Here is a 24,988-nt window from a genome sequence, read left to right as displayed (position 1 = left end):
GAGCAGTAAACTTGCCCAGAACATACAAAAGCTTTAAATATAGGTTTAGTATACACAAAACTCGGTCAGAAGAATTTGAGAAGATTCTTCAGTTTAAGTGAAGAGCTTGGGAAGCGCTCAGGAGCCCTGCCCTCGGCGCCCCCCGGAACCCCCCGGCCCTCATCCTCTCTAGGCCTCGGGCGCAGCACGGAGGCTCATGGAGGAACCAAGACGAGAAGGGAAATGTCAGTTTAGGCGACGTTTTCAATGATGAGTACTCACTCCTCAATGAAGGGGCCTTTCTGTCCCTTCAAGGTGGCCACTAAGGACGGAAGCCGCAGATGTCCACGCTGCACGTGCCAGCTCGAGGGCGAAGCGTCTTCGGATTTCAGAGCACGGCAGCGAGTGCGCCGCGCCTGCGGGCCCGGGCGCCTGAAGGCTGTACAGCTGAACGTGAACTTAGACACACGGGGACTGTGCTGGGACAACCGGAATCTGCGGGGGACGCCAGCTCGGGGAAGAGCAGCCTGCTGGAGTACCTGCACGCGCAGAGGCTCACACAGCTGTACGAAGACCTGCCCTTGACACCTGGAGACGTGCGTACGCTAACTCGGGCGCCTGTCCCCTCGCCCGGAGCAGGGCGCCGCATCTCCCCACATCCCAAGGCTTCGCTCTGAGCCAGAAAGAGGGTGCCAAAAGGGAAGCTCTAGGGGGCAGCTGTGCCAGAACCAGTCAGGGGAGCCCAGTGCCTGCCCGGGCCGTGGGCTCTGGGCTCAGGGGAGGGCTGGGGGGAGGGAAGGGACCTCCGAGGGACCGGAAGCCATTCTCCCACCCTTCCTGGCCAGCTCACACGTGCCCCTGGGCTGACCTTCTCTGCAGGTGGTTTCAGAGCCGCGGGCCAGGGTGCGCTGCCCTTCTCTCCCCCTGCCTCGCTGGGCCCTTTTCCCGCCCCCCAGCACTGGGGTCTCAGGAGTTTCATGCCATGCTACACGCAAGGCCCCACCAGACTCCTGGAGCAGCAGGCCGGGCCCGGCAGCCGGAGTCAGGTCAGAATATTGAAAACCAAAACTTACTTGGGAATGATTTTTGGCCTCCATTCTCTGAAAACTGGCCATAACCCTGCCTCGTGCCCTCTCCCTGCGGAGGCACAGGTGGATCGGAACTTAAAATACATTGCAGAGACACGGGGCATAGAAGACTGCCCAGGTCGCTTCTGTGTCAGCTCAAGGGACAGAACCAGTGGGGCACGGGAGACCCATATTCATTTACAAAGTTTAAATCTGTTTTGGAACTTGACTCTTTCCTGAAAAAAATTTTAAAATAATCTCCCAAATCTCAAGTTTGGAAGTTCATCCCGCTAGTTCTGGCCTCTTTCATATGCAAAAGTAATTCATTTTCTTCAAGTACAACAGAATAAAAAAGGACATCCGATTTGACTCGGTCCAGTGCGTTAACCTCTAACTGCGTGGACCGCCCCATCAGCACCTACCACAGAAGCCCCACTGCTAGAGCCCGGCCTGCAGCCCTATGCGCATGCGCACCTGCGGCCCGCGGGGACAGTCTTTGCTGTCACTTTCTAGATAAGGAGGCTGTTGGCTTAAATAAACAAGATGTTCCATTAGACAGATTTCTCTATTTATAGCTTATCTAAAATGTAACCAGTGGTGTCGTCTAGTTCTCAACAAGGCTTTAAAAAAAAAAATGGTCCCTTGGTGTATAGATTTCTTGACTGTTTCTGGAAGATTCCTAAATGAGCACTATGCCTTAACAGCTCATCTGCAAGAGGAATAACCCATCTGTAGTTTCACAAATTAGAAAAAAAAGTGGCCTACAGTACCCTCACTCAAAAAAAGAGGGGAGTGAGCTTGCTCCCCAAAAAGCCCCTAACCCTGTGGTCTGCGGAAGTTTGGTTTGGTTTCTATCAAACATGAAGGAGCACAGCCAAACTCTATCTTAAAGGCATAGCTTAAAGGAAGGTATTAACTAGACAGGTAAGTCATCAGTTGGTTAATTCTTTCTCTAGAACTTGAGAAGTTAGAAAAAGGTCATTGAAACATTTCAGAAACAGCCATGTACGTGAATAGGAGAGAGGCTGGAGGGACACCTTACCACCCGAACGGCCGGGAGAGGCCAGCCCGCCGTAAGGTTCGAGTTCAAGAAATACTGTCATCCAGGATGCCTCCGTTACGCTTACAGTCTCTTTCACAAAATAGTATTCAGAAGAGAACAAAGTTTTCACTTTACTCCCAACCATTGTCTTTGATCATGTGGGCAAGCTCAATAATAAATTTTCCTTCCTTATATTTCTGACTGCTTTCAAAGGCATGTTCCTTGAAAAAGAAAAAAAGTAGAAAGAAGGTTTCAGGGCAGAATCGATTTCACTTTTCAACCTCATTACACTCTTGGCAAAGAAAATAAGTGTATGAGATCAAGTCTCCCCAGGTGTTCCTTGTTCTGCTGACCAGGGACGGGGGAAGGGTCTATCTCGGTGACAAGCCCGGGCGGGCCAGGACAGCCCACCTCTACTCCTCCTTACCTTACAGATCAACTCACAGGGGAAGGGTAATTCACGTTTGTCCCTGAGCATCTACCATGCGCAAGGCAATCTGGGAGGTAGGAAGAGGAGCAAGATACTCCTTGCAAGGACTGCAGGTAAAAGGCAAGTGAAGGCAACTATACCAAGCACCCTGGGGATTGTTCCTCCAAGATGTTGGAGGAAGAGAAGACCCTCAGATGGGCAGTGAGGGTAGAACGGAATAGGGCTCGGCGATGTGTGTGTGTGTGTGGGGTGTGTGTGTGTGTGTGCGTGCACGCTCTTGCGCAGGCCTCACGGAGCCCATCTCCATGCTGGGGACTGTGTCTCCTCGTGTGTGATGGGGAATACGGAGAACAGGAACAATCAGGAATTCCAGGAGGAGGGAGCACAGGTGGCCCTGCCCAAGACGGCCAGAATGGCTGCAGAGGACAACTGAATGAAGGCAGGCACCGGCCACACCCACACGCACCTCTCGGATGCCACCAGGGGTGGTCGGGGGCACTGGGGACAAACTTGGGAGTCAACGGGAGGGGTGGGGAACAACAGGAGCAGGGAGTGCGTGTATGTGGGGTGGGCAGAAGCTGCGCACGGGCCAAGCCCCCCGTGGGCTGGCAGCAACTGTGCCCAGCACCGCAGTGGGGTCTGCTGTCACCGCTACTGCAAAGTAATGTCACCAGCCACCTGCGTGGGGGACACTCCCCTCGTTCCAGGGGGCCCTCGGAGGGCACAGGTCTGCAGGGTGGGGCCACATGCTCCCCCAACCAGCGTGGCTGTCACCCCTGCCCTGGGAGTGAGGTGAGCGCAGGTGCGCCCACGTGGGGACCTCCATCTTTAATCAGCTCAAAAGAGATTCTGTTACGGGAACACGGATTTTCTGACACTTCCAGCGGGAGGTCTTATTCCTTTGCAAATTTTGTTTCTGTTTGTGACATGTGTTTTATTCATCGTGGTAAGTCTGCGCAGTCTCCGTGAGGCCGGTGTGGACGGGTACTCACATATTTCCACCCGAGCGTGGTTTTGCAGTTTTCACAGTAGATGTCCGCGACCGCATGCAGGCCAGTGAGAAGGACCCTCTCCTCCGCGGGGCCGCAGCCCACATTCACCCTGCGGGGGAGGAGGCGAGGACAGCGCTCAGGATCTGCCCCCCCCCAACTCTCCACCGGCCCCCCTCCACCCCGCCCTGGGTGGTTCTTTCTCCAGCTAACTGGTTACCAGAGGCACCGCCCCCTGCCCACCACCACCTTTCACGAGAAGGAACAGCTCTGTTTCCCCAGGAGAATTGCCCCAGGAGAATCCCAACATGGGATTCACAGCGACCACAGTTCTGTATGGAGCGCGGTCAAAATCAAACCCACCACAAATGGGTCACAGACCACACCGCGTGTGGGAGCTCATTCTCAGGTAAGAGCACACCTCTCCCCCAAACTCTCACACTAGAGAGAGAGGAATTCCTGAAGATCGTATCAAAACACTGGGTCCTTCCAGGGGCGCCTGAGCGGCTCATCAGTTAAGCTACCTGCTCAGCAGGGAGTCTGCTTCTCCCTCTCCCTCTGCCCCTCCCACCGACTCGTGCTCTCTCCTCTCTCTCTCTCACTCTCAAATAAATAAAATCTTAAGAAAAAAAACCCAAGAACCAAAAACAAAACCACTGGGTCATTCTAGCCCACTGGGGAATTCTATCTACATATTCAGGCTTTGAGTAATTAAGTGCAGGGATGGACAGAAGCACTAGATGGGATCTGACCATGAACACAGCATGTCCACATGGCCAACGGCAGTAGTACTCACACAGAATTGAAGAGGTAGGCTCGTCCCTGACTTCCCTGAAAAGACTGCAAAGAAGAAAAGATTTTAACAGATTTATTGCGGTAAGATGGAAAGTTTGGCATTTTGGGATGAAGGTGGAGAGACTGTTTCAGGTCATGGACCTCAACATGAGTGGAAGGGCCGCCTTGTGGGCCGTTTCGAGCAGCGCTCAGGAGGAGCAGTGACCATAGGCCCTCAGGGCCCCGGACCCCACACAGGACCCAGAAGTCACAGCGCTCCTAGAGCCCCGGGGGGCTGCTCAGCGTCCCGATTCCCCCGGCCAGGACAAGCAGCACCACCATGGTCAGGTAGTAGGGCTGAGGGGATGTTCCCATGCTTTTCCACTGAAATTTAAAGCAAAACCACATCCCAAGATGACCCCTTACTTGGAGGAAGGGACCTTCCAGTGACATCTCCCCCAGGAAAGTGCTATAAGCCAAGAAACAGCTTGTAGCATTCTCATGTAGTCTGGGATGATAAAGGAGGCAGGATGGGGTATGGTCGGGTCAGTTCCAGACTTAGCGCCCGCACCCTTCACTCTCAGCAAAAGAGGGAATGTGAGTTCCCTCTTAGGCAGATGGGGGGGCTCGTCCGCTTTGGTGCCAGGCTAAAGTGACCGAGGGGAACACAGGGACCTCAAAAATAACCAAATCAAGAGAACTTTTTTTTTTTTTTTGCCTATCACCTCAGCACAAATTCAAAAGACGGGTGAGGAATGTTGACTGGAGCACAGGGTGACAATATCTAAATATAAGAGGCACACACTGTGTGACCAGCTGCCCCACTCCCAAGAATTCACTATCAAGACAAACAACCAGAGTGCATAGGGAAACGTGTGACAAGAATGGTCACCGGTAAGTGTTTGCAGTTGCAAAAAGGTGGGACAGCGATACCCACTGACAAGTGAGCAAACAAGGGCACTCACGTCCAGGACTCATGCAGACATTAAGAGGGGGACGGAAGCAGCTGGGCACGAGAGGGTATGGGGAGAAAGTCAGAGACCCTGGGAAGTGAAGGAGAGCTAGCCATAAACTGCCATGTCGTGGGGGCCCTTCAGTTAAAGGAAAAACCATAGGGAACCTGAGTGGCTCAGTTGTTAAGTGTCCGCCTTCAGCTTGGGTCATGATCTCAGGGTCCTGGGATGGAGCCCTGCATTGGGCTCCACACTCAGTGGGGAGTCTGCTTTCCCTCTCCCTCTGCCCCTCCCCTGCTTATGCGCTCTCTCTCTCAAATAAGTAAAATCTTAAAAAAAGGGAAAACGGAAAACCATGTTCTTATAGAAGAGAGAGAGACCATATGCCACACGACTAACAGAGACAAGCAGAAGGAATGGAGTCAGGGGTAAGGAGGGGAAAGCAGATCCATCCCTGCCTCATGTGCACGTGACACTGAGCTGTGCCAGGACTCGCAGTCCCTTCCATGAGTAGAGAGAGCAGTGCCCCCCGCTGACCCCAGACACGCGTTTGCTGGAGCAACACAGAGACCCTCATGCTAAGCTACTAAGCCACTGCAGTTTGGGGGCTCTTTGTTACTGCGGCATAACCTAGCCTGAGGCGAGCAGTGTTCTGATTGAAATACACAGCTTTCAGAGAAAAAAAAGGGGAAAGAAAAAGGAAAAAAGAAAAAAAAAAGAGGGGCACCTGGGTGGCTCAGTGGGTTAAGCGTCTGCCTTTGGCTCAGGTCATGATCTCAGGGTCCCAGGTCGGGCTCCCTGCTCAGTGGGGAGTCTGCTTCTCCCTCTGCCCCTCCCCCCCGCCCTTCTCTCTCACTCACACTCTCGTTCTCTCTCAAATAAATAAAATCTTTAAAAAAGAAAAAAGAAAAAGAGAAAAACCCTTTATAAGAGTTTCCCTTTCAAGTGGCTTTCTAGAATTAGGAATATTACTTGATGTCCAATTTAGCAAATAATCCACTTACGGGCTTCCCCACACATCCTTATCAGCCTTCAATTCTGTAGACCAATTTTCCTAATCCTCTTGCCTACTCTGCAAATTCTCCCCCCTCCCCGCCAAATCCTTATTTTTTTTTAAAACAGGGTTGGGATCAGTGATGTGGCCAGATCTGTGGCTCGGCTTTAGACGGAAGTCACACTAGAGCGGGGTCTGCAAACCGCCCTAAATGCGGGGCCGCGGAGAAGCGTTTTAGGCTCTGGGGCCGCGCAGCCCCTGCGGTCAGGACGCTGGCGCTCCGGCGGGCACGGCGGCAGCCGTCCGCGCTGTGCAAACCCACGAACGTGGCGGCGGCCCGATAACACGTCACGGAAACAGGTGGCGCGCAGGCCGTGGCCCACAGGTAAAACCAGAGCCTGCCAACGAGACCCGCCCGCCCCGAGAACGGCTCCCTTGGGCCAGGGCATCACTGACTAAGATGGACCCGGATGCGTGGGAAGCCCTGTCCGGACCTCCGCCCTCACGTGAACCGGCTTCTGCTCTACGTGGGAAGTGCTGTGGGCAAACAACGTGCGGAAGGAAAAGCGGCCGCTTCCGGGACCGCCCACCGGAGCGCGAGGCCCGACGCGTCTCGGCAGCGCGCATGCGCCGGGGGCGCCCAGGTTCCCGGCAGGGCTCTCCTCCGGGGCTGCTCCGCCGAGGCCGCGGCTGTTTCCACCTAGCGGGCCTCTACGCCCCGTGGAATCAGAAAACAGCGTAAGGGCTCTCGGGCTCGTTCAAGGCAGCACCTCAAACCCCCTCGGGCCCACCTCAGCACCGGTCCGCGCCGTGCGCTTCAGAACAAGGGCCCGGACGGCGCCCGACGCCGCCGTCCGGGCTCCGAGGGGTCAGCAGGCCACGTGGCTCCCCGGGGAGGCCCCGCAGCGGCTCTGCCTTCCGTGAACTCGGACGCCGTGACACACCCGGAGCCTGCCTCGGAGGCCACCGAGAATGGACAGAGGAGCCACGGCAGAAACTCTGCCTTGTTCCACCGCATTTAGGTTTAGATGCCGCCCATGATCACCTAGTTAAAACCCAAGCAGGTGAGCGTTCTTCTGAGTGAAACAGGAAGCCTAAGCAGAGATTCCCGAGAGGCCCAACTTCCTGATAGACTTTGCTTTTGAAGGAGCAGGAGGCTCACATAACCCCGGCAAGGGAGACCTGTGAGGATTGGGGGGGTGGGGGGGGGCGGTGGTCATGACCCTTGAGGATGGGTAGGAGAGAACGGCCCCAGTTTCCCGGGGGCACACTCGCTCATCTATCGTTTTGGATGTTCACAAGTGGTTGATCACAGACCTCACGTGTTGCCAAAAAGAAGTCCAACTTAATAATAATGAATTGGACTGTTCTTTTCACATCCACGAGGCTGTTCCAGGCCCTGCAGAGTGCCCAGAGCAGCTGCTGTGGGCCTGTTCACAGCATCCCTCCTGGGTATTTTTCTAAAAGATCCAATTGCCCCCATTCCTCCATGATAGCCTGTTTTCTTCTTAAGCATTCTGAGTTAACATTTCTTAATTTCCCTATTATTGAACTATTTCCCCAGATTTTCTAGACTTCCTTTGTTCCTTCAGTGTTTTTTGGTTTTACATGAACTTTACTGCTCTGGCAAGTAACCTACTCATCTTGCTTTTTGTAATTTTCTGTCCCAGCTGCCTAGCCCTCAAAACCCACCCACTGTGCAAACACCATGACCAACATCATACCAGGATCACAGAGCAGTCACACTCAATCACGCACAAAACTTTCATCAACGCTGCCCAGAAGGCTCTAGACTTGTAGGAACACAACCGACCCAGGAAGTCATGTGATGGTTAACTGTGTGTCCACGGAGTAGGTACGATCATCCTTAAGGGGATCTCATCATTTCCCAGACACAAACCACTTGCCTTGGAGATCAGCTCATCGTGATTGGCCAGGTGGGCTCTGCAGTGGACACAGCTGTATGTTCGGTGACAGTTTGGCAGATAAGCTTGGAAAGTTTTGGATTTTGTCATCTTCACCATCTCGGCTGGGCACTCCTCGCTCAGCTCAGGGCTGGCACTGGAAGGCTGGTGGCTCTGCTGGGCTCTCTGACAAAAGAAACACTGAGAGATGCACGCAAGAGCCGTCGTTGTTCGGAGGGCGTGTGGCACTGTCCACACAGCTGGGACGAGAGAAAAATGTCACAACCTGTCAACGAATCAAGACAAAGCAGAGGGTTATGGAGGGAACGAAATACTTCAAGGAGGCGTGTTTAGGATGTGTGTGTTTTGAGGAATAGGGTTGGGGGGGCAGAACTAGAAGATCGGATTCTTCAGTCACTGTTTCACCATTCTAAATGTCGCTGGAAGTGGCAAAGTGAACTACTTTTACATACAAATACTTTGAGAAAAACATCTGATTAAGTATATTTTAGGCCTTAAAGAAAGAACAGCCAACAAGCCTCCCGTCTGAGTGAGGCCAGCAGCACTGCACACAGCTTGTCCCGAATCCTGGAATTAATGACTCAAAGCACCATGACATTTATGAATATGCGTGAGGGATCCAGTTTAATTAATCCTGAAGAAGTTACATATCAATCCAGAAACAAACCCTTTATATGGTCAAATGATTTTCGACAAGGGTGCCAAGATGATTCAATGGGGAAAGGGCAGTCTTTTCAATAAACGGTGCTGGGAAAACTGGATATCCACATGCAAAAAAATGAAGTTGGACCCTTATTTAACACCCTATATAAAAAATAACTCAAAAGTAGATCAAAGACCTAAATGTAAAAATAAAAACTATAAACTGTTAGATGAAACTAGAGGGGAAAGTGTCCACAACACTGACGTGGCTTGATTTCCTGCAAATGACACAAAGGCCCAGACACATATTTAAATTTACAGAAGGTAAAGTGAGAGAAAAATGTGGGCAGAGCACCTGTAGAACACCAAAGAAAGAGAAATAAAAGTCTTAGAAGGATCCAGAAGGGGAGGGAAAATTACCGAACAACAGAACCCAGAAGGCAGCCGGGAAAGGTACCTTTAAGGTCCTGAAAGGCAATAATGGCTATTCCAGAATTCTATATCCAGTGAAAATATCTTTCAAGAATTCCGGAATGACATTTTCAGACCACTAAAAAGTTTGACTTCTGCAAAATATCACTAAAGGAAGTACAAGGATGTGCTTCAGACAGAAGAAAACACAGAACGTTAGAGTCTAAAAAAAGGAATGGCGAATAAAGAAGATGGTAAGTCCTTGGGTAAACAGACCAGCAGTATCTCATAGAGCTTTGAAAAGATAGAACTGTAGGGGGCGCCTGGGTGGCTCAGTTGGTTAACTGTCAGACTCTCGATTTCCCCTCAGGTCATGATCTCAGGGTCCTAAGATTGAGCCCGGCCTCAGGCTCCGCGCTGGGCATGGAGCCTGCTTAAGATTCTCTCTCTCTCTCCCTCCTCCACCCCCTCTGCCTTTACCCCTCCCCTAAAAAAATAAAAGAAAAAGACAGGACTGTAATACATGAGCACAATAACTCAGGGTGGGAGCTCCGCTGAAAAATTTCTAGAGTCCTTGTATTATTCAAAAAAGTAGATAAAAGTATAGGTTAAGCTTCAGATTCTGGTAAAGGATACATGTTGTGATTTTGATGAAATTTCTATAACAACAAAACCTAACTCTGTAACTTCCAAACCTACAAAGGGGCGTATCAGTGAATGATAAAATGTCAGTCTAAAAGGACACAAGAAAGGGGGCACCCAGCTGGTGGAGCCTTGCATCTCTTGATCTTGGAGTTGTGAGTTCAACAATTCATCTAGATGCAATTTACAAGAGACATACCTTAAAATAAGGACACAGAGTGGCTGAAAGATAAGGCTGGAAACCTGGATGGTGGCAACACAGACATAGGGTTTATAATTTTTTACTAACATTATATGTATGTGATTCACAATAAAGAAGTTAAAGTAGTAAAAGGATTGGGCATCTGGCTGGCTCAGTCGGTATAATACGTGACTCTTGATGTTGGGGTCGTGGGTTTGAGGCCCATGTTGGGTGTAGAGATTACTTTAAAAAAAAGTAGTAAAGGGCACCTGGGTGGCTCAGTCGTTAAGCGTCTGCCTTCGGCTCAGGTCATGATCCCAGAGTCCTGGGATCGAGCCCCACATCGGGCTCCCTGCTCCGCGGGAGGCCTGCTTCTCCCTCTCCCACTCCCTCTGCTTGTGTTCCCTCTCTCGCTGTGTCTCTCTCTGTCAAATAAATAAATAAAATCTTAAAAAAAAAAAAAAAAAGTAGTAAAAGGGGCGCCTGGGTGGCTCAGTTGCTTAAGTGACTGCTTTCGGCTCAGGTCATGATCCCGGAGTCCTGGGATCGAGTCCCACATCGGGCTCCTGGCTCAGCGGGAAGCCTGCTTCTCCCTCTGACCCTCTCCCCTCTCATGCTATTTCTCTCTCTCTCTCTCTCAAATAAATAAATAAATAAAATCTTAAAAAAGTAGTAAAAGGATAGAAGATACAACATGCAAATAATAAAAGAAAAACTATATTAATATATTAACATTTCCCTTAAATAATATTTAAGGGAAGACTTTACTAGATAGAAAAATGGGTTACTTCATAATGATAAAAATAGCAGGGAAATAATAGCAAGTGTAAATCTTACCACCTAATAACATAGCCTCAAAATATGTAAATCAAACACTGACATGACTTCAAAGAGAAACAGATAAATCTTTAATCAGAATAGGATTACTGGGGGTGTCTGGCTGGCTCAGTTGTTGAGCATGCGACTCTTGATCTCAGGATCGTGAGTTCAAGCCCCATGCTGGACATAAAGCTCAGTTTAAAAAAAAATAAGATTACTGATTATAGTGTGTAAATGTAGTATACTTATTGCATATTTATCTTATACTTAAAATATAGCATATATAGTATAAATATATTTATATTTTACTATGCCTTTCAGTGACTGATAGAACAAACACAAATGATTACGGGCAAAGAGGATGTGCACGATGTGATGAACAAACTGGACCTAAAAGACATGGAGAAAACTGTAAGAACTGCCGAATCCACATTCATTCAAAGCACACAAACATTTACAAAAGCCAGCCCTACAACAAGTCTCAACCAACTTCCAAAAATTGAAAACACAGTATATTCTCTGACCACAGTACACTTAAGTTAGAAATCAATAGGAAAACAGAACAAGAAAAATCTTTGTATGCTTAGAAATTCAGAAATGTACTTCTAACACAAATAAATGGAAAGATATTCTGTGCTCATGATTGGAAGAATACTGTTAAAATTCTCATTCGACCCAAAGCAATCTAGAGATTTAGTGCAATCCCTAACAAAATACCAGTGGCATTTTTCATAAAACAAAGGATCCTAAAATATGTATAAAACCACAAAAGACCCCAATAGCCAAAGCAATCCGGAGAAAGAGGAACAAAGTTGGAGGTATCACAGTCCCTGATTTCAAACTATACTACAAAGCCACAGTAATCAAGGCAGCGCAAAAACAGACACACAGATCAATGGAATTTAATAGAGGGCCCAGAACAAACTCACACATGTACAGCCAATCTAGGACAATGGTGGCAAGAATATACAATGAGTCTCTTCAATAAATGGTCTTGGAGACACTGGACAGCTAGGTGCAAAAGAATGAAACTGGACCACTGTCTTACATCATACACAAAAATAAATTCAAAATGGATTAAAGACTTGAATGTAAGACCCCAAACTGTCAAACTCTCAGAGAAACCATAGGCAGTAAGCTCTTTGACATCATTCTTAGCAGTATGTTTTTTTGGACCAGTCTCCTCAGACAAGGGCAACAAAAGAGAAAATAAACAAATGGGATTATATCAAACTAAAAAGCTTTTCCACAGCAAAGGAAACCATCAACAAAAGACCACCTAGGAAATGGGAGAAAATATTTGCAATCATACATCTGATAAGGGGTTAATAGCCAAAATATACAAAGGACTTAACACAAATTAAAAACAAACACCCTGATTAAAAATGGGCAGGGGGGTGCCTGGCTGGCTCGGTTGGAAGAGCATGTGACTCTTGATCTCGGGGTTGTGAGTCCGAGCCCCACGTTGGGTGTGGAGCCTACTTAAAAAAAAAAAAAAAAGGGGGCAGAGGACTTTAATGGACATTCTTCCAAAGAAGACATCCAGATGGCCGACAGACACGTGAAAAGACAGATGACTCAACATCACTCATCATCTGGGAAATACCAATCTAGTTTTGATTTTATTGTAGTTTTCAGTAAACTATCAGCTCACACCTTTCAGATTGGCTATTATCAAAGAGACAAAAAAATAAGAGTTGGCGAGGATGTGGAGAAAAGGGAAGCAATGGAAGCAGCCAAAGTGTCCAGTGATAGAAGAATGGATAAAGAAGATGTGGGGTATATACACAATGGAATACTATGCAGCCATCTCACCATGAAATCTTACATGGATCAACGTCAACAGTACTACACTAGGTGAAATAAGTCAGAGAGAAAGACAAATACCATACGATCTCACTTGTATATGGAATCTAAACAAAAAAAAATGGAAGAAAAAACAGAAGCAGACTCACACATACAGAAAACAAATGGTTGGTTACCAGAGGGGACTGGGTGGGGGGATGGGCAAAATCGGTGAAGGGGATTAAGGGGTATGAACTTCCAGTTATAAAATAAAGAAGTCATGGAGATACAATGTACGGCATAGAGAATATGGTCAGTAACTTTGTAATAACTTTGTATGGGGACAGAGGATACTAGATTTATGGTGGGGATCATTTCATAATGTATAAAAATATCCAGATCAATAAAAAGATCAATATGATGTACAGTTGAAACTAATAGGATATTGTGTGTCAATGATTCTCCGATATTTAAAAAAGTATAACCTGAGGAGAGAAAGGAATGTACTTCTACATACCCATGTGTCTAAGAATGGAAATTAGAAGATATTTTTAATATTATTAAACAATAATAAAATAACTACTTTCTAGTACTTAAAGGGAAATGTATGATCTTATAGGATGTAGATGAGAAAATACGACAGGTGAAATTGATGAGCTAATCTTTTTTTTTAAGATTTTATTTACTTATTTATTTATTTGAGAGAGAGCTCCTAAGTTGAGGGGGAGAGGGAAAAGGAGAGGGAGAAGCAGATTCCCCACTGAGCAGGGAGCCCGATGTGGGGCTCAATGCCAGGACCGAGACCATGACCTGAGCCGAAGGCAGACGCTTAACCAACTGAGCCACCTAGGCACCCTTAAACACCTATCTTTATTTATTTTAATGTATACAGCAGCTTTATTCATAATAGCCAGAAACTGGAAACAAGCCAGATCAACTAAAGGTGGTACATCCATACCCTGGAGTACCACTCAGCTATAAAAAAGAACAAACTATTAACATACACAACAACCTGAAGGAATCTTCAGAGGATTATGCTTAAAAAAAAAGAAAAAAAGGGTAGCCAACCCCCAAAGGTGACATACTATATTATTCCATTTATATAATATTCTTGAAGTGACAAAATCATGGAAATGGAGAACTGATTAGAGGATGCCGGGGGTTAAGGGGTAGGCTGAGGAGGGGAGGGAAGTGGGTGTGGATGTCAAATGGCAACACAGGGAATCTTGCTGTGATGATGCCTTTTTTTTTTTTTTAAGGTTGACTTTTCTTCCCCCCCCCAAGAATTTTTTTCAATCCAAATTCAATTAATTAACATACCGTGTATTATTAGTTTCAGAGGTAGAGTTCAGTGATTCATCAATCTTATATAACATCCAGTGCTCATTATATCACGTGCCCTCCTTAATGCCCGTCACCCAGTTACCCCATCTCCCCACCTCCCTCCCCTCCAGCAACCCTCAGCTTGTTTCCTATGATTAAGAGTCTCTTATGGTTTGGCTCCCTCTCTGATTTCGTCTGGTTTTATTTTCCTCTCTTCCCCTATGATCCTCTGTTTTGTTTCTTAAATTCCACATATGAGTGAGATCATATGATAATTGTCTTTCTCTGACTGACTGATTTCACTTAGCATAATACCCTCTAGTTCCATCCACGTCATTGCAAATGGCAAGATTTCATTTTTGTGATGGCTGAGTAGTATTCCTGTGTGTGTGTGTGTACACACACATACCACATCACCTTTACCCATTCATCTGTCGATGGACATCTGGGCTCTTTCCACAGTTTGGCTATTGTGGACGTTGCTGCTATAAACATTGGAGTGCAGGTGCCCCTCAGATCACTACATTTGTATCTTTGGGGTAAATACCCAGTAGTGCAATTGCTGGGTCATAGGGTAGCTCTATTTTCAACCTTTTGAGGAACCTCCATACTGTTTTCCAGAGTGGCTGCACCGGCTTGCATTCCCACCAACAGTAAACACCCATCTTTAATAGTTAAAAATAGGGGTGCCTGGGTGGCTCAGTCGTTAAGCGTCTGCCTTCGGCTCGGGTCATGATCCCAGGGTCCTGGGATTGAGCCCCCCATCGGGCTCCCTGCTCAGCAGGAAGCCTGCTTCTCCCTCTCCCTCTGCCTCTGCTTGTGTTCCCTCTCTCGCTGTGTCTCTGTCAAATAAATAAAATCTTAAAAAAAAAAAAAAGTTAAAAAAATAACAGAGAAACAACCCAAAGAAAATATAAGGAAATAAACAGGAAAAAATTTTATGCAACAGACAAGGAAAACACGGATATGCAAGAGAGGATCAACAAAGCCAAAAGTTTGTTCTTGGAAAAGACTAATAAAACTGATAGAGCTTTGTTCAACTGATTGGGGAGAGATCGGATATAAGTAATAACCTGGCAGAAATGGAAATGGAATATCACTTTCTTTGGATGAGATTTGTGGGTAAGAGGATGTTGTGATCAATTTAATATATTTGAAAATGTAAACCACACAGATAAATTCCTAGAAGAAACATTAACTGAAAAATGGGACTCTGGAAGAAACAGCAAACCTGAACAATCTGATAAACATTAAAGAAATGGGAATGAACCAGCTAGCTTAACTTGATACAAAACCTTGATCAGGGCAGTGCCAAGAATGAAATTCACTACAATTTTCTTCTCATGAACCAAGATGCAAACACCCTAAATCACTTTACCAAACAGAATCTAATACTATTTTAAAAGGATAATAAAATACAATTAGGCTGACTTTATCACAGGAATACAAAATCATCTAACGTCAGAAAATGTAGTTAATACAATGTACCACCTATTGTTCTCTGTTTATCTCAATAGATGCAGAGAAAGCATTTGATAAAATCTAACATCCATTCTCAATTCTTTTTTTTTTTTTTTAAGATTTTATTTATTTATTTGAGACAGACAGAATGAGAGAGAGAGAGAGAGCACATGAGAGGGGGGAGGGTCAGAGGGAGAAGCAGACTCCCTGCCGAGCAGGGAGCCTGATGTGGGACTCGATCCAGGGACTCCAGGATCATGACCTGAGCCGAAGGCAGTCGCTTAACCAACTGAGCCACCCAGGCGCCCTCCATTCTCAATTCTAACAACATTCCGTGCAAAATAAGAATATAAGGGAACTTCCTTATCTGTTAAGAGACATCTATAAAAATGAAACAACCCACCATGAACATCATGCTTCATGGTAAGACTTAGAAAACATCCTCACTGAGATCAGGAATGAGCCTCTACACCACCATTTCCACACAGCCCTACCACAAGCCCCAGCCAGCTCCGCAAGGCAACAAGGCATACAGATTAGAATGGAAAATATAGACTTATGCAACAGTGTAACAGTACAAAGTATCTAAGAATAAATTCAAAGACTTGACAGAGAAGAGTATAAAATTTTGAGGGACAATAAGGAATACGTAAATAAATGGAGATATACCAAGATCAGGACCGGAAGATATTGTAAACATATGAACTCTCCCCAAAGTAGTTTTTATTTTTTATTATTTTAACTTTTTTTGGAAGATTTTCTTTATTTGAGACAGAGAGAGAGAGAGAGTGCATGCAGGGGGAGGGGCAGTGGGGGAGGGAGAGTCTCAAGCAAACTCCTTGCCGAGTGTAGAGCCTGATGCAGGACTTGATCCCATGACCCTGAGATCATGATCGGAGCCGAAACCAAGAGTTGGATGCTTAACCAACTGAGCCACCCAGACGCCCCTAAAATTTATTTAAGTAATCTCTACACTCAACATGGGGCTCAAACTTATGACCTCAAGATCAAGAGTTGCACGCTCTGCTCACTGAGCCAGCTAGGCGCCCCCCCAAAGTAATTTTTAAATTAAATGCAATTCAAATCAAAATCCAGAAAGATGTGTTGGTGTGCGTGTGTGTTGGTGTGCGTGTGTGTTGGTGTGCGTGTGTGTACGCACGCATATGCAAGCCAGGGAGCCAGTGAGAGGCAGCGAGATTGGATTCTAAAACTTACCCTACAAATGTCTATAGGGGAGGGAAAAGTTTTCCTCAACCCTCTTGGGGTCCCTGGCTGGGTCTGAAAATTAACCTGGCAAAGATGATTAGCAGGAGAAAAGCACACAGATTTTACTGAACATTTCCATGTCCATGGGAACCTTCACAAGAGAATGAAGAACCAAAATAGCAGCCGAGCAGGAAGCTTTTCTACCACTTAAACAAAGAAACTATTTGTGAAGAACTGACGAGGCAGATGGCTTTGGTCTAGGGGGCAGTCCATGGTAAGGAAGCAACTAGAAAGACAGGGTAGGTTTAATAAGGTTGTGCACAATTCTCAGCCCCAAATTCCCTGTCTCTGGTGATGAGGATGTCTTCCCTCCTCCTGGTACAGGGAGGACACCTTTCCCATGGGGGGTCTTATGACCTGTGCCGGGGAATAAGGGCAAAAGAGGAGGTCAGAATGACCTTCCTCCTTCTGGCATTTTCTCAAATTTCTCCAGCTTAAGATATTCAGTATGCCAAGGTGACATTTTTAGGGTAGTGCGTCCTGAGCCCCATCATGTCAAAGGTCAAAACTAGTGAGGATGCTCTTGAATAGCACAAAGGAAGCCCATTTGATACCTGAGTCTGACAGAGAGCAGTCCTGCCATTTTCCACAGTCATGGGGCAGGGCACTGCTGGTGGGGGACAGGAAAATGGGCAGATGGGACCCAAAAGAGAGCCTAGAAACAGACCTATGCACAGATGGACACCAGATACAGCGACAGCAGAAAAGAGAGGTTTCCAAAAATGGTGCTGGATGTTATAGATACTCATCTACAGGAAAAGACAAAATTGGATCCTATTTTATACCAGAAATAAAAATTAACGGTTCAGGGGCACCTGGGTGGCTCAGTCGCTAAGTGTCTGCCTTCGGCTCAGGTCATGATCCCAGGGTTCTGGGATTGAGCCCCACATCAGGGCTCCCTGCTCAGTGGGGAGCCTGCTTCTCCCTCTCCCACTCTCCCTACTTGTGTTCCTTCTCTCTGTCTCTCTTGGTCAAATAAATAAAATCTTAAAAAAAAAATTAATGGTTCGTCCCATTTCCCAACAGAGAAAACCAGCTAGCAAGAATATTGTGGAGGAAGTTTCCATACAAGGGACATACACCCACGCCTACACACCCGTCCTCCACAACGAAGCTCTGTTTCTTTCTCCACTAAAAGTCTTCTCAACCAAGGATTAAGGGAGTTCTGAAGAAGTCTGATTGTATTTGATATTCCCAGTGATTCCCAAACCTTAACCTTTTCAAGCCATCACCTTAGCTCCAATACATTTTATCAGGTTTTATCTGTTGCCCCAAACTACTGGGCACTCTGTGAATTTGAACCCTGGCATCCCTCCCAGTTTTGAGGGAGGTCGTGGAGGCAGGTCATGGGGATGAGGGTCAATTCGGATGGATCCCACCTGCAGCAGCCCAGCTCCCACCCCATGTCCCACATGGGCCCCACAGACACTGTCAATCCACACGTGCACCCTGTCCCATTTGGTGATGACCCATAAGGAAGGAAATACTTTTTTTTTTTTTTTTAAGTAGGCCCCACACCTGAACTCACAACCCCGAGATCGAGAGTCCCATGCTCCGACTGATCCGGCCAGGCACTTCCCGACCTGACTTCTTACTGAACTCATGTTGAGTGTTTTAATACCTTCACCTGAGTTTTTCCCTCTTTATTGAAAGGAGCCTTCAGTTTTGTCCCTTCTTTCCTCAGACTCCCTCTAATGAAGATTCTAAAAGCACGCAGTGAAGGGGCCGAGAGACAGGGATCTCAGACCATGCACCAGCTGGCTCGTCAGGTCTTGAGAGTCCTGCCCTTCAGTGGCAGAAACACGGTTCCCCGTGGCCAAATGGAGAACCCACAGAAACTGCCCTCCAGCCTTGAAACAAGGGATTTCAGGGCGCCCGGCTGGCTCAGCTGGCAGAGCGTGCGACTCTTGGTCTCGGAGTTGTGAGTTCGAGCCCCACGCTGGGTGTAGAGATTACTTTAAAAAAGTGATTTCACTTTTATTCATAATAAGAATGGGGGTAACACCTCTCACTTTTAGCTCACATGCGGTTCCCTTTGTATGGGACAACACAACACCTTTCAAAGTGGCAACTTGCCAAGGCTTTTCTGCTTATTGTGAATTGCCCCACGGCAAGGCTGTGTGCCTTCCCCTGCAGGGCGCCAGGGACGGCCCTCACCCCGGGTGACCTCAGCCTGAGGAGCCGCCAGTGTCCAGAAGGCCCGTCTCTGCGGAACAGCCCACCTCATGGGCTCCTGTCACCTTTACTGAGCCTCGTCCGCGCTCAGCACTCACGGCCAGCCCTTCCAAGGCCGGAGTGGGCCTCATGCACACACATCTCACCGTCTCCGTCCTGACCGCCAGCCCCGTCACCGCCCGGCAAAGGGGGTCCTGGATTCGCGGTCACGGAGAAGTGTATCAGGTTGTGTTTTTACCGGGCTTTTAAACTGGGTATCCACTGTGGCATTGGCGAAATCATGGCCAAGTTTTCAGGCAACCAGTGTGCAAAATGGGCTTTTACAACAGGATCTACTGGCAAGTTAGGAGCCGCTGTGAAGTAATCAAAAGGCAAACGGATCCAGTCAATCATGTTTATTACAGGACATTATGTTTCCCCTAGGTTTGGAGGGCAGCAACCATCCCCCCAGAAGATACTACTGTGGGGTAATTTTTTGGAGCAAAAACAATATTCTGGATTCCAGAAATTTCTCTCCTAAAATAAACATGTATAATTATTTTAAGAGAACGTGAATCAGGCCCAAGTCCATATGGTGCTGTTACCACACTTCTAAAGACAAAAACATTGAGAAATAAAGCCCCAACCAAGCAGCTCTGACATTTCCGGGATGGAGTGGAGGCTCCCGAGGGCCCCACACCCTGGGACACCCATTCTCTCTACTCCCCACGCCACCGCCCCGCACCACCACTACCTGGCAGATAGGCTCAGTCCCAGCCCTCCACTTCCCCCGAGAGGAGGAAAGAGGCACCAGGCACACAAAGCGTTCAGCCAGAGTTCATGGCGTAAGTGGGACCCCAGGTGGGTGGCTCCACATCCTCCACGGGAAAGGGAACACGGGGGCTCTGCAGAGTCCCCCAGCCCAGGCCGACGCCATTCTAAGCAGCTGACTCCATGAGAACCAAACGAATTGGCAGCAACCTTCAGAGGTGGGGGTTCTTATTAGTCCCACTGTGGAAACTGGGGCCCAGAGCTAGGAAGCTGTGGATTCAAAGCCAGAGTCTACGCCCTGGACCACTGTGCCTGCAGACACATGAACCGGGGTGAACTTCACTCATCGATGCAAATTAAAGGCAGTCTGGTAGGTCTGACAACCTAGCAGGTGGGCGAAGATTTTTAAAAAGTTCATACCACCACTGGCGAGGACTGGCTGGGATGTAGCCATCTGGTAACACCCATCAGCGCTCTGGGGCGCACACCCCTGCACCTCAGCTGGGGGCTAAGAAGCACGGGGAAGGGGACTTCCTTTTCACCATCTGCTTTTTGGTAACTTCAGATTTTTTAAAAAAAAGATTTTATTTACTAGAGAGAGAGAGAGCACAAGCAGGGGGAGTGGCAGGCAGAGGGAGAGGGAGAAGCAGGCTCCCCACTGAGCAGGGAGCCCGATGCGGGGCTCGATCCCAGGACCCTGGGATCATGACCTGAGCCGAAGGCAGACGCTTAACGACTGCGCCCCCCAGGCGCCCCGGTAACCTTAGATTTTTGATACTGAATGTAGGTACTGACTATTCAAACACACACACACACACAGCACGGGCATGGAAAGGCCTGGAAGGATTCACGTCAAAGGGCAATAGCAGGAGTCTAGTTTGCCTTTGGCAGAACCAGCTTCCTTCACACACACGGTCTGCCTTCTTACTGGAATTACAGGATGAAACGCTTTTCTCCACACATTTCAGGAACTGCAGGCTTGGTGATCCGCAGGCCCACTGGGAGGGGCAAGAAGATTTCTTCAGTCCTACCACCCATCTGCAAGACTGATTAATGTGTTTGCACGGAGCTCTTCTTTTCCAACAACCTGTAACACACTCTTTGTATTTCTCCCACTAGTAACAAAGTTCCCCAGAGTCAGGGCCTAGGGACACTTCCTAGCAGAGGTTACTGGCTTGCTTGCTATCAGCAGGGGGAGAGACCAAGGTGCTAGCTACCCTCATGCCACTGCCCTTCTCACTTGAAAGGGTGGGACCCAGAAGGCTGATGGAAGCAGGACAGAAGGTGGGAATCTTAACCTATAATTATTTAATCACATGCTAAAAAGGACATAATCAAACATTTGAGGGCCTGTGTTGGGGCAAGAGAAGGAAAAACCAGAGATGCAAAGAGCAATCGAAGGGGGCCAGTGCTCGGGGGTGAGAGTGCCAACACCGGGAAGCCACATGACAGCACGGGGGAGCCAGGAGGTGAGGTCTGGCAGGAGACAGGCTGCCGGGAGTGAGGGCAGACACAGCTGCAAGGGCACTTGGCTCAAACCCTGCCTCGTGTTTGGTGGCGTGGAACCTCAAGCCAAGCTGTTGCTCTCTCTGTAAAATGTGGGTAAACTGCGATTCACAGGGTGGTCCAGACAATCACGCAAGAGGTCATGTCAGAGGGACAGAGGGTTGGCAAGCGCATCTCCACACCTCACAAGCCCCACCGAGTCCTGGTCCCTGTCCTGAGGCTCTTCAGGTGCCAGATTAAGGGCCCCTTCCCCGGGTGTGGACGACGGTGGGTTGGCTCCAGGATTTTCATTTCACTATCACCAACAGACAGCTTTTCAGAGGGTTTCTATCACGGGAGGAATGGGGACTTCTTTTCTGAATCCAACTCATGCTGTCCTCCCCAGAACCCTTAGCCCTCCATCTCTTGGTTGGTCAGAACTTTCTCCCAACCACCCCCAAAATCTCATGTCAAAATTTCCACTCCCTAGAGGTTTTGCTGATTAGCAGATTTAACTACTTTTCTACAAATGTAAAACCAAATTAAACTCAAATGAAACGCATCAGAGAATGGTCTGAAAGGAGGATTTCTATTGTTTTTTTCTTTTCCAAAGTTTTCATATTTTCTACAAATGTAGGTAAGTCGCTACTGAAGTTACATGAGGCCCCTAGATCTAACAGAACACAGGGAAAAGGCAAAAATCAAAGACCCAGCAAGTTGAGACCAGATGTCACAATGCAGTCTGACGTGCCCTCACAAATGAAAAGGGATAGCAATAAAGAGGCAAAATGGGCTTAGTTAACAATAGGGGTTTCCTCACTTCTTTGTGTTTGAATTGGGGCTCCCAGGTTAACAGAATCTGTGTTATTCAAGTTTAGCAAAGTAGCTTCTTGAAATGCCAATTTTATAGCTTCCTGGCATTAACCACCCAGGCAGATTCTACTGGCAATTTGACCTCAGCATTTCAAGCATTCCCAGCGGCTGGGGATTGGTTTTGCCAGCTCTGCAGGTCAGAACAGCTCTGGGAGGCTAAAGTGGTTATTTATGCTACCAACTAAGAATACTGCTTCTTCATATTCTAGTTTCCATTTATCAGTCTCCCAGGGGGAAAAAATACATTTTAACTCTATGGCAGTCCCTTGCCCTCTCCACTCTCGTTCCTGCCCCCTGGACACTGGGTCCTTGTGAAACTTGGGGACGACAGGCAGGAAATCCAGAACAGACTTTATAGGAACACTGCTTCCAACAGAAAGAGCTTTACACATTCCAGTGCTTCAAAAATGGTAAGATTTAACGTCTGGATTTCAGTTCAAGAATGTCTCCATGTCAGTTACAAGAATGTCTCCATGTCATGTTGGCAAATGCACCATGGCAGTGGAGGATCGTTAACAATGGGGAACACTGGGCATGGGGCATATTGGGACTGTCTGTACTATCTTTGCAACTTTCACGGAAATCTAAAGTTATTCCGAAACAAGAAGTTTGTTTAAAAAGCAAAGGCTATTGGGGTGCCTGGCTGGCTCAGTTGGTGCAGCATGAGACTCTTGATCTCGGGGTTGTGAGTTTGAGCCTGCATTGAGTGTAGAGATTACTTAAGAATGAAATCTTAGGGCGCCTGGGTGGCTCAGTTGGTTAGGCGACTGCCTTCGGCTCAGGTCATGATCCTGGAGTCCCTGGATCGAGTCCCGCATCGGGCTCCCTGCTCGGCAGGGAGTCTGCTTCTCCCTCTGACCCTCTCCCCTCTCATGTGCTCTCTCTCTCTCTCATTCTCTCTCAAATAAAACCTTTAAAAAAAAAAAAAAAAAAAAAAAAATAAAAATTTAAAAAAAAAAAAAAAAAGCAAAGGCTATTGCTCAGATTGGTAATTAAGATTATTCAGTTATTTTTTTTTTTTTCTTAAGTGCTCAGTAGAGGCCAGACCCCAAGCTACAGGTCTGTGGTAGGAGATGATTTTGCTCTGGTCCTACCTCTGGGAGGTTCCTGCAAGTAGAAGACACGCTAACCCTGTGAGATGCAAGGGGAGGGAGCATAAGGGTCCAGGAGAGCCTCAGTATTAGCATTCCTCAAGTGTGCCCCTACTGTCACCCAAGAGCCTGGGGCTAGGGATAGGGGGGAACCAATGCACGACTGCAAAACTCAACCACCTCAGCATCCAGCACAGCTCCTGGCACGGAGCAGGGACTCATCTACTAGAACGGTGCAGAGGCTGGAGGGTGCGTAGGGGGGAGAGGGACAGCTTGCTCAGGTGAAGCACCTGGAAGAGTTCCCTAGAGGAGGTAAGCCTCCTCTTGAGGCTTGGGTAGGAGTTTAGGAGTGAGGTGGGTGGAAAGAATAACATTCTTGGCAAAGGAAACAACAGGTTAAAGTGTATGATCTGGCTAGAAAGAGGAAGAAGAAATGCAACTCAACAAAAAAGCTTGGGGGTGGGGAAACTGATGTCTTCCAAAGCCATTATCTTTCCAAAATGAAATTACAGCCCCCCCCCCCCCGCCTTTTTTTCTCCATCCTGGAACTCAGTACATTATCTGGACATCAAAGATGTTAATCAGAGGCAGGCCTGGGGGAGGGGGACCTTACTTAGCAGGTTTCCCAAGCTATGGCTTTTGCAAGCTGTGCTTTAATAAAAGCCTAGTGCTACAAGCAGGGAACTGATACGGAGGACAATTCATTTTAGTCACGATCTTTATGTGGGCAACTTGAAAACATCCCCCTCTTTTAGTAAACATTCCTAGGAGCCTTCTTTTGTCCTCATTTCCCTCCCCGGTCGCAACATTTTTTTTTTTTTTAAGAAGGAAAAAGCCTATTATCATCAGGCATCTAGTTCATTCTCTCTGTAAATTTTTTCGTGGCTGAAGTGGGGAGGAGACAGGGAAGGGAGGGAAGAAAGGGGGGCAAAATCAAAGATTAGGCTTTGTGGTCTGCTCCAATACGGAGTGAGCCAAATAACAGCAAAAAATCAAATCAGAACAAAAACATCCACAGGTGCGGCCCGCTCGCGCCCCGCCCGCCGGCCCGGACGCCCAACAGGTGCCTCCGGCCCCGCCCGCAGTCTCAGGAGCCTCGGGTCGCCACAAAGTAGCCGCCCGCGCAACAGTGTCCAGGCCCGCCCGTACTCACGGCCGCTCGGCGGTCCGCGCCCCGGCCCGCAGCGCCCATCCGGCCCGGGTCCCGGTCAGCGCGGGCTCGGCTCTCAGGCGGCGCCGGCGCGGCCCGGGACGCGCTGCGGCCGTTGGCGCCTCGGCAGGGCGCGAGGCATCCTCCCGCCGCCGCCCCGCGGGCCGCCTGCCCTTTGTTTTGGAGCCGCGGCCCGGCCGCGCCGCCGTTAACGGCCTCGGAACGCGTCGTCGGCCAATCAGCACGCCGCCCCGCCCGCGCCCCGCCCGCGCCCCGCCCCGCCCGCGCGTTCCCTCCCCGCGCGCTCCGCGCCCGGGAGCTCGACCGGCTCTCACTCGGCCGGGCTGGGCGGGGGCGCACGTGCCGCGGGGCGCGCCGCGCTCCCATTGGTCGGCCTGCCGAGCGCGGCCTCGGAGCCAGCCTATGAGAGTTGAAAGGCTCGGGGGCGGGGCCCCGCGGGGCGGGGCGGGGCGTGGGGCGGGCTCAAAGAGGATCGCAGTGCGCAAGCGCGGGATGGCCCGCACTGGGGCTGTTGGCCCGCACTGGGGCTATCAGCCCACCGTCTTCGCCCGCAGGCTTACCCCGCGGTGGGAAACCCGCGGGTCACTCGTTCTCTCCGCACGCCTGGATCGGCCGAGGGACGCCAGGCCCACAGCTTCCGGGGCCGAAGCGGGGCGCATGGGCCGGCCGTGCGCGGGACTTGGGTTTCCCTGGCCGGACCACTCGCAGACTCGGTCCCCAGAATATGGGGTCCTCCGTGCTCGCCCACCCCGACCATCCT

General features: G+C 48.7%; 1 protein-coding gene across 2 annotated transcripts; it reads right to left on the bottom strand.

Annotated features, from left to right (window-relative positions):
- Nucleotides 1–15: 15 nt before the first annotated feature.
- YPEL1 (yippee like 1) lies at nt 16–24,297 on the bottom strand. Of its 2 annotated transcripts, XM_032397580.1 has the most exons (5): nt 24,211–24,297; nt 8,136–8,418; nt 4,304–4,347; nt 3,511–3,619; nt 16–2,309 (listed from the first exon to the last, which is right to left on the bottom strand). In XM_032397580.1, exons 2-5 carry the CDS (start codon nt 8,250–8,252, stop codon nt 2,220–2,222), a joined length of 360 nt encoding a protein of 119 aa, XP_032253471.1. In that variant the 5' UTR covers nt 8,253–8,418; nt 24,211–24,297; the 3' UTR covers nt 16–2,219. The 2 variants fall into 2 exon arrangements, with proteins under 2 accessions (XP_032253471.1, XP_032253472.1); XM_032397581.1 differs by lacking the exon at nt 24,211–24,297 and having other exon boundaries at nt 8,136–8,851.
- Between the last annotated feature and the right edge of the window lie 691 nt (nt 24,298–24,988).

Source organism: Phoca vitulina, unplaced genomic scaffold (assembly GCF_004348235.1).
Source record: "Phoca vitulina isolate PV1807 unplaced genomic scaffold, GSC_HSeal_1.0 scaffold100, whole genome shotgun sequence".
Taxonomy (NCBI): Eukaryota; Metazoa; Chordata; class Mammalia; order Carnivora; family Phocidae; genus Phoca; species Phoca vitulina.
Note: the sequence above shows the minus strand (reverse complement) of the source record. Positions and strands in the feature narration are given on the sequence as shown.